Source organism: Nematolebias whitei, chromosome 3, assembly GCF_014905685.2.
Source record: "Nematolebias whitei isolate Nwh7 chromosome 3, NemWhi1, whole genome shotgun sequence".
NCBI lineage: Eukaryota > Metazoa > Chordata > Actinopteri > Cyprinodontiformes > Rivulidae > Nematolebias > Nematolebias whitei.
The window spans coordinates 40,885,328-40,894,196 of record NC_056500.1 but is presented as its reverse complement, the minus strand read 5'-3'; the positions used below and the strand labels follow the sequence as shown (position 1 = coordinate 40,894,196).

The 8,869-nt window shown below is 40.6% G+C and overlaps 1 protein-coding gene across 1 annotated transcript in view; it reads left to right on the top strand.

Moving 5' to 3' along the window:
* The window catches only part of cnga3a (cyclic nucleotide gated channel subunit alpha 3a), a 16,085-nt gene extending 10,811 nt beyond the window's left edge, over positions 1–5,274 (top strand). The window contains exons 5-9 of the mRNA XM_037674968.1: positions 132–191; positions 3,058–3,273; positions 3,403–3,504; positions 3,581–3,687; positions 3,774–5,274. Coding sequence (XP_037530896.1) covers positions 132–191; positions 3,058–3,273; positions 3,403–3,504; positions 3,581–3,687; positions 3,774–5,170 — 1,882 coding nt within the window. The 3' untranslated portion in view covers positions 5,171–5,274. The remainder of the gene's footprint in view (positions 1–131; positions 192–3,057; positions 3,274–3,402; positions 3,505–3,580; positions 3,688–3,773) is intronic.
* The last annotated feature ends 3,595 nt before the right edge of the window (positions 5,275–8,869 follow it).

Sequence of the window (8,869 nt, the reverse complement as noted above, 5' to 3'; positions counted from 1 at the left end):
GATAGATAGATAGATAGATAGATAGATAGATAGATAGATAGATAGATTTTTAATAAACCAAAACATGAAAATAACCATTTCTATATTGTTGTCTTGTATGCAAAAACTTTTCTTTTTGTTTCTTTTTAAAGTCTCATCAGTAAGTGGCCTCTTGCTACGTACAATCTAAATAACTGCAACAACACAGATGAGTAAGTGCATGTATGTATTTGAAGGTAGATATAGATATCCCCAGAAGATAAACCCAGTAGTCATAAAATACACTTGATATTCTTAGTACTTTTTGCTGTTCATCTTGTGAGTAGCAAAGTTAGTAACTTCATAAATACTTCAAAACCCCATTTCCCTTTTTTTCAAATCCCCAAACCTGCTTTATAGCAAATTCTCTCTTGTTTGAGTTCCCTTTCAGTCAATTCACTTGGTGCAACACATGAAGTATGGGATATCACACACCCTGTGTCCTGGCTCAAGACACATCTAATCACACCTTTAGGCCAATGACTTGATGACAAGTGACAGGCCCAGGCTGCTCTATATATTCGCCCATCATCATAGTCATTTCTAAGTCGTGGGCAGCTGTGCCTGAGTGATTAGAGCGGTCGTCCTCCAATGGGAGAGTTGGGATTCAATTTCACCAGTAATAACATGTTGAAGTGTCCCTGGACAAGACACTGAACCCCTCATTGCCTTCGATGTGTGTCCCATCAGTGTATGAATGTGATCTCAAGCACTGATTAGTCTCCATATAATGATTTGTTCAATTATCTTTGTAGAGACCTGGTAGAGTGCTGTATGAATGTGTGTGTGGAGGTACAAATGAGGGTGCAGATTGTGTAGTAAAGCACTTTGAATATCTTGATTAGATAGAAAGGTGCTATATAAGTACTGTTCATTTACCATAAGTTCTGTGTCTAGCAAATGCTGCTTAGAATTAGCTGAACTATTTTTGTTTGTTAGTTACTGTTGCCTGCTGTTAGCCTATCTGCCTGCAAAGTGCTGATATTGAGTATTTCTTTACTCTGGCTTTTGTGGAAAGCACATAGCTAACACAAGTGAAACAGAAGTCTTCTGTGCACTTCTTCCCCATGAGTGAGGCTTATCGCTTCATTAGATGGAATAGCAAAAGGCTTGTCCCATTTCTCTGGAAAACGTTCACGCCTGAAGGGCGTGTGAGTTCAGTTCACCAGCTTTGGTGCTTGACTCTAGAGAAGCACAGATTCTTAGAGCAAGTGCTGTGGGAGGTTGCTGTCTCACAGCAGGAAGATCCTGGGTTCAATTCCCGGTTGGACCCGGGGTCTTTCTGTGTGGAGTTTAAATGTTCTTCTCATGCTTGTGTGGGTTTTCTCCGGGTACTCCGGTTTCCTCCCGCAGAACAAAACATGCATGTTAGGCTGCCTTCAGGCCTCCCTTGCAAATGAGATATGTGATCTCAATAGGATTTGCCTGGTTAAGTAAAGGTTAATAAATAATAAAATAAATAACGGGTTAGCCAAATAATGAGAAGGATGTCGCTCATGTCCCATCACAGACACGAGGAGCTGCTGAACATTGCCCTTGATGTCCATTATTTGTTATAGGAGCAACTGAAAACCTGGATGGGGAACCTGTCGTTGAGAGATTTTATTTCCATGCGAAGCCAGCCGCAATCAAAACCATCTGCCCATGTTCCCAGACTTTCTCTCAAAGCTGATATCCTCATGAAACAAACCCAGCTATGGACAGTATTTGGATTGCAAAAAGACAAACTGTTGAATATTTTGCTCCAAGGTGAACAAATGCAGCACATCTCCCAAAGGTCTACAGTTCGGAATACAGCTCCGTGTCAATTGCGCACTCTCAAGTTTTTGTCCACCTCCTTATGTATCCAAAAAGCAAAGGATGTTGCATTCCTTGTGCCCTTTATTGCACTGCACATTCACATTGACCGCACACAGGCTGTGAGGTTGTGTGATCAGCTGTTTGTGTGTGTGTGTGTTACTAATCCAGCCAAAGGCAAGGCTCTGTCCAGACGCAGATTCTCCCACTGGACTGTGGAGATTATTTCTCTAGCCTACAACAACAGGGGTCTTCAGCCCTTTAAGACATAAGAGGAAACTCTATCAGGGGTGTAGCAACATTCTGGAACCTGTTTAGAGGGGTGCTCATGAGCTGCTGGTCTAAGGTTCTACAGTAGCATGCTGTATTTGACCCAGGTTTGATGACTTTCTGCAGAGCATTTACCACTTCATGTACTTCATGTGTTGAACTGTGGAGTGACAGTGATGATGAACAGATTTATAGTGCAGGCAGGATCTTTAATGTGGTCATCATGTTATTTACCTAAAGGCGTGATTAGAGGCATCTTCAGTCGGGAAATCAGGGCTGTGAAATCCCATACTTCATATGTTGTACCATCTCCTTCAGAGAACAGTAGTTATATGCATAACATTATGTTTTTGTTGGAAGTCTTGATGTGGGTTGGACAAATCAAAGTCTTAGGACAGGGGTCTGCAACCTTTACAACTCAAATAACCATTTTTATCTATTACTAATTAAAATGTGTATTAGGTCACAAAATCTACCTGATCATTATAATAGGATAAAAATACATATATTTTTAAATAATTATCAATATTTATTTAAGTATATACAGCTTTACATGTTGCACTGTGGAATTTTTTTGTTTATTTTTTGTGTGCATTAGCAAAAAGCTGCAGAAATTCTATGCATTTATTGCACACATTTGTATACAGTAACTAAATCGCCACAACTACTCTTTCCTTTTGTCAATGAAAGTTAAACATAAAGGTTCATATCATGTGTGGTTCGGAGAGGCTAAAGACCGTCATGAAGCTTTGAAGCTGCAGGTTGCAGACTGCTGCCTTGAACTTGCTTTACCAAGATATTAATTTTAGGAATGCTGTGCCATCTGCTGGGGAGTGTTTGATCTGCATCAGACCTTCACACAAACCATCCATCCAACTTGAAACTCAATAGTTCCCCTTCAAAGTAGCCAATTAGCTGTTACAGCCACTCGTGACCCACTGTACTTCCTATAACTAAACTTGTGATCTGTAGCAAAAAAGAGGACAAAAAAGATGAAATTAAGACAGAAGAGAAAAATGAGGAGAAAAAGGATGATAAGGACGGAGAGAAGAAGAAAGAGGAAAACAAAGATGAGAAAAAGGACGAAAAGAAAGATGAGAAGAAAGATGAAAAGAAAGATGAGAAGAAAGATGAAAAGAAAGATGACAAAAAAGATAAAAAAGATGAGAAAAAGAAAGAGGAGCCCCCGTGAGTATTCTATTAGATAGATTAAATTATAAATGATTAGTTTTAGAAATTACATTTCTGGTTATGTAATGATTATTTCACAACTGACAACCCTTATAACAGCATCATTTAACATTGAGTTGTTTCCAGAAAAGAAATCTGGATTATGGATCCATCCTCGGAACTGTACTACAGATGGTTGAGCATCATTGCAGGCCCAGTATTTTATAACCTGATGATGATAGTAACCAGGTATAATATTATCAATAATGACTTATTATTTACTTAGTATGGCACTAATAAAATTATCCTTCATCTTCTGTTTTAGAGCTTGCTTTAATGATCTCCAAGACTCCTATCCAAAGCTCTGGATATTCTTGGATTACACATCAGATGTCATATACCTCATGGACACATTTGTCCGATCAAGAACAGGTGAGATTCAAGAAAAGAAAATCAATAGAACACTTTACCTTTGTCTCCGTTGTATTTAAGCGCATTATTGTATGTTTGTCTCTTAGGTTATCTTGAGCAAGGCCTGCTGGTAAAAGATGCCAAAAAACTAAGAGATAACTACAGAAAAACACCTCATTTCAAATATGATATGTTTTCAATCATACCCACTGATCTGCTTTTTCTGCAATATGGATTCAACAACCCAGAGTTCCGTTTCAATCGTCTCTGCAAAATCCAGAGGCTTTTTGAGTTCTTTGAGCGGACAGAGACCAGAACCAGCTTTCCGAACATGTTTCGTATCAGTAATCTTGTGCTTTATATCCTTGTCATTATCCACTGGAATGCTTGTATGTTCTTTGCTATTTCTAAAACCATTGGTTTTGGATCAGACACCTGGGTATATCCCAATGTCAGCAACCCAGAGAACAATCGACTGGCACGTAAATACATCTACTCCCTTTACTGGTCCACGCTTACCCTCACCACCATTGGAGAGACCCCCGCACCAGTCAAAGATGTTGAATTTGTCTTTGTCATTGCAGACTTTCTCACTGGTGTGCTGATCTTTGCTAGTATTGTAGGTAACGTTGGTGCCATGATCTCTAACATGAATGCCTCTCGTGCTGAGTTCCAGGCAAAAATTGACTCCATAAAGCAATACATGCAGTTTAGAAAGGTCACCAAAGACCTGGAAGCTAGGGTCATCAAGTGGTTTGACTACTTGTGGACTGAAAAGAAGACCTGTGATGAGAAGGAAGTTTTGAAAAACCTCCCTGACAAGCTTAAGGCTGAGATTGCCATCAATGTCCATTTGGATACACTGAAGAAAGTACGCATTTTCCAGGACTGTGAAGCGGGTCTGTTAATTGAACTCGTGCTGAAGCTGCAGCCACAAGTGTTTAGTCCTGGAGATTATATTTGCAAGAAAGGGGACATTGGTAGAGAGATGTATATCATCAAAGAGGGTAAGCTGGCGGTGGTGGCGGATGATGGAGTCACTCAGTTTGTAGTGCTCAGCGATGGAGCGTACTTTGGGGAAATCAGTATCTTGGGTATCAAGGGTAGCAAAGCAGGCAACAGACGAACAGCAAACATCAGAAGCGTAGGTTACTCTGACCTCTTCGCCCTGTCTAAAGATGATTTGATGGAAGCCCTTACTGAGTATCCAGAGGCCAAAAAAGTTCTGGAAGAGAAGGGCAAAGCTATCCTGATGAAAGACAATCTGATAGATGAGGCAGTGGCAAATGCAGGTGCTGACCCCAAGGACCTGGATGAGAAGATTGTCAAACTGCAGAGCAACCTGGACGTGATGCAGACCAAGTTTGCTCAGCTAATGGCAGAATTTACCTCCACCCAGGCAAGGTTGAAGCAGAGGGTCACTAAGATGGAGGACAAAGTGAAATCCTTAAAACCGGAGGACCTCACAGAGGTGGTTGCTGATAAAGACAAAAAAGTCCAGTAACATTTACCAGAGAACTTTTAAAGTGACATTCCTTAATGTCATGTAAATGCCCACATTTCTATTCATATATGACGTTTATTATTGACATAACGTGTCAAATTGTGTACGGCGTATGCAGAGCATGTTTTTGTTCATGCTGACTGACAGCCTGTTCCACTTCCTCTTGAAACTATTTGAGTATGCTGAGCAGAACCACTTTATGCCAAAAATAGTCTTTTCATAGTACTAGTATAATGAAAAAATTTTTCCTGATAAGTATTCAGACTGATCCCAATGAATATATTGATCTGTACAAAGTACATTTCTTACACTGCAACTTCTCTTATGTATTGTATGAGAATGTCCAAATTAATTTAAAAACAGTTTGCATGTTACTCTCAGCATACACCGACAGATGTAAATTTATTTTATGTGAATTAAATGTTCTTATAACATAAATTCCATGTGTCTATATAATTGGTAAAGTGTAAACCATATCATGAAAAAGGATTTAAGTTTATTGATCAAACTTTTTTTTTTTTTTGTAGAATGCCAGTGACTTGTTAGTGTGCAGACTTAACAAGCGATTCTTCAAAATGTCACCAAATGTTTGCAAAATTTTGCAGATGCCGTATATGAATTGCAGAGGCCTATCAATCTTGTCACTTAACTTTGCATGTTCATAATTCTGATTAGCACTTAAGTTGAGCAACACCAGGTTTTCTGCATTTATACCAATCGGTTTCAAGTTGCAACAAAATTATTTCAGAGATTAACTTGCTTTGGAGAACCTGTCCTGTAAACATTTAACAATATTAACAAGAGTAAACTCTTTGTAGACTCAAGTTCTAGATTTTTTTTCAGGGTGCATGAAGGCTTATATTTGACCACATAAGCCTCAATTTTCTATGATGGAAGTGATGTTAACTACACAGTTGAGTACAGTTGTATATGAAAACGTTCTGAGGCATTCTTGCAAATGATATGCACATTTTTGTTGTTCTTGTCACATTCTAGTCAAAGTCTCACTTACGGTATGTCTCTCGATTGCATCTTATTCTTTTTTGATTCCAATCAGTTACAATTTGGTTTCACAGGTGTCCTGAAGTTGTCTTAAATTTCTGATTGATTTATCACAAACACTCAGAGGTCAGTGGAGCTGCAGCTAAAAATTTGCCTTTTTTGCAATCAGAAAAGCTAATTAATCTCCAGCAGTTGCAACAAGGTAGAATCCAAAACACAGCACTGATGATTTGTCTGAATATATGTAATTTTAAATTGATGGGGAGTGGTGGCGCCCAAGTTAAAGAAGGTGGGCCTGTGATCAGAGGGTCGCCAGTCCAACTCCCTGGAATGACAACATCAAAAGGTGGGTGGGAAAGGTGAAACACCTGCCTCCACCCTTATTTGCTCCATCCTGGACCCCTGAACAAGGCCCTTAACCCTCACCATCTGTTCCGCTGGATGCCCTAGATAGCAGGTCTCTGCTCCACACAGAGGGCTGTGGTGATTCGGTGGTCTGTGGTTGTGCAGGTCTCCAGTTCAGATCCTGGTCCGGGGGTCCCTATGGATAGAGTTTGCATGTTCTCTCTGTGCATGCGTGGGTTAACTCCGGGTACTCCAGTTTCCTCCCACAGACCAAAAACATGCATGTTAGGCTGATTGGTAACTATAAATTGTCCCTAGGTGTGAGTGAGAGAGTGAATGGTTGTTTGTCTCATTTGTCTCATGTGGCCCTGTGATGGACTGGAGACCTATCCAGGGTGTACCCCACCTCCCACAAAGTGATGGCTGGACATGGGCACCAGTAACCCCGCAACCCAAAAAGTAAGAAGCAGGTAAAGAAGATGGATGTATATATATTTTTTTCTTTTTGATTAAAATAACAAAAATAAATATTAGGTCTTTGAGAGGTTCAATAATGTTTAAATAAATTGGTATTTTGATTAAGCTTCACTTTTTTTGGTTTAAAATATGACATTTTTGGCTCCAAAATAATCCAGATGGTGACCATCAGGGGCGATTCTAGGATCTGATCTTTAGGGGTGTTTAGCCCCAAGTGCTGCCAATGGCTCTTGGCTCAAACACTGTGGTGGTCACATAAGTTCAATAATAAATGGTATTATTGCACTTTTTGCACAAATACAAACATTTTGTACTAGGGCCGGAATGGGACTCATTTTCAGCCCTGAAGTTTCATGCCTCAGACTGGCCCACTTTAGATCTCGACCTATTATTATTAAAATCATGTAATTATAGCTATTCAAAGAGGTTAGCCAAGAAGAAATATGACAGGCAGAGGATTGAAGAGAGGAGACAGGAATATAAGGAGATGGGATGCAGAGCAAAGAGGGAGGTAGCTACGGCAAAGCAGAAGGTATATGATGAGTTGTATGGGAGGCTGGACACTAAAGAGGGTGAGAAGGACTTGTACTGATTGGCGAGACAGAGGGATCAGGCTGGAAAGGATGTGCAGCAGGTTAGGCTTGTCAAAGATAGGAATGGTAATGATCCAACAAGTGAGGAGGGTGTGAGGGAAAGATGGAAGGAGTATTTTGAGGAGCTAATGAATGAAGAGAATGAAAGAGAACGAAGAATAGAGGTCATAGAAACTGTGGACCATGAAGTGGGAAAGATTAGTGAGGGTGAAGTCCAAAAATCTCTGAAAAGAATGTAAAAGGAGAAGGCAGTAGGACCTGATGACATACCAGAGGAAGTCTGAAAATGTCTTGGAGAGATGGCAGTGAGGTTTTTCACTCAAATATTCAATTGCATATTTGAGGGTGAGAAAATGCCTGAGGGATGGAGAAGTGTGCTGGTGCCCATTTTTAAGAACAAGGGTGATGTACAGAGTTGTAGCAACTACAGGGGAATTAAGTGGATGAGTCACACAATGAAGATCTGGGAGAGAGTTGTGGAAGCACGACTTAGAAGAGAGGTTACTATTTGTGAGCAGCAGTATGGTTTTATGCCCAGAAAGAGCACCACAGATGCCATATTTGATTTGAGGATGCTAATGGAGAAGTACAGAGAAGGTCAGAAAGAACTCCATTGTGTCTTTATGGATTTAGAAAAAGCATATGACAGGGTGCCGAGGGAGAAGGTGTGGTATTGCATGAGGAAATCTGGAGTGGAAGAGAAGTATGTTAGACTGATACAGGACATGTATGAGGACAGCAGGACATGTATGAGGACAGCAGGACAGTGGTGAGATGTGCTGTACGGGTGCCAGATAGCTTCAAGGTGGAGGTGGGATTGTATCAAGGATCAGCTCTAAGCCCCTTCTTGTTCTATTTCATTGTGGTCTTGCCCTTTAAGCCATGCCCACTAGTTTAACCCCCGTGCAGCACACCAACACTGAAAAACTCTAGTCCACGCCCACCCACTATGTGGGCCCCACCTCCGTCCGTATAAATTGGCTACGGACCTGACGTTCTGCTCCCCAATTTATTCAGCCAGAAAAGCAACACATGGAAAAGATAAAGAAAACCAAAAACAGAAAAAGATGATAGAGGACGGGATATGTTCGCTGCTCCGGTCTGCCCTCTGCCTCAGAGCAGAACACACAGGTAGACTATTGTTTTTTTTTTTCTTTAGGAGTTTTTCAGCTAGTCTTGAGTCGGAAAAGGGTAGCGTGCTCTCTCCGGGTTGGGGAGGAGGTCCTGCCCCAAGTGGAGAAGTTCAAGGATCTTGGAGTCTTGTTCACGAATGAGGGAAAAA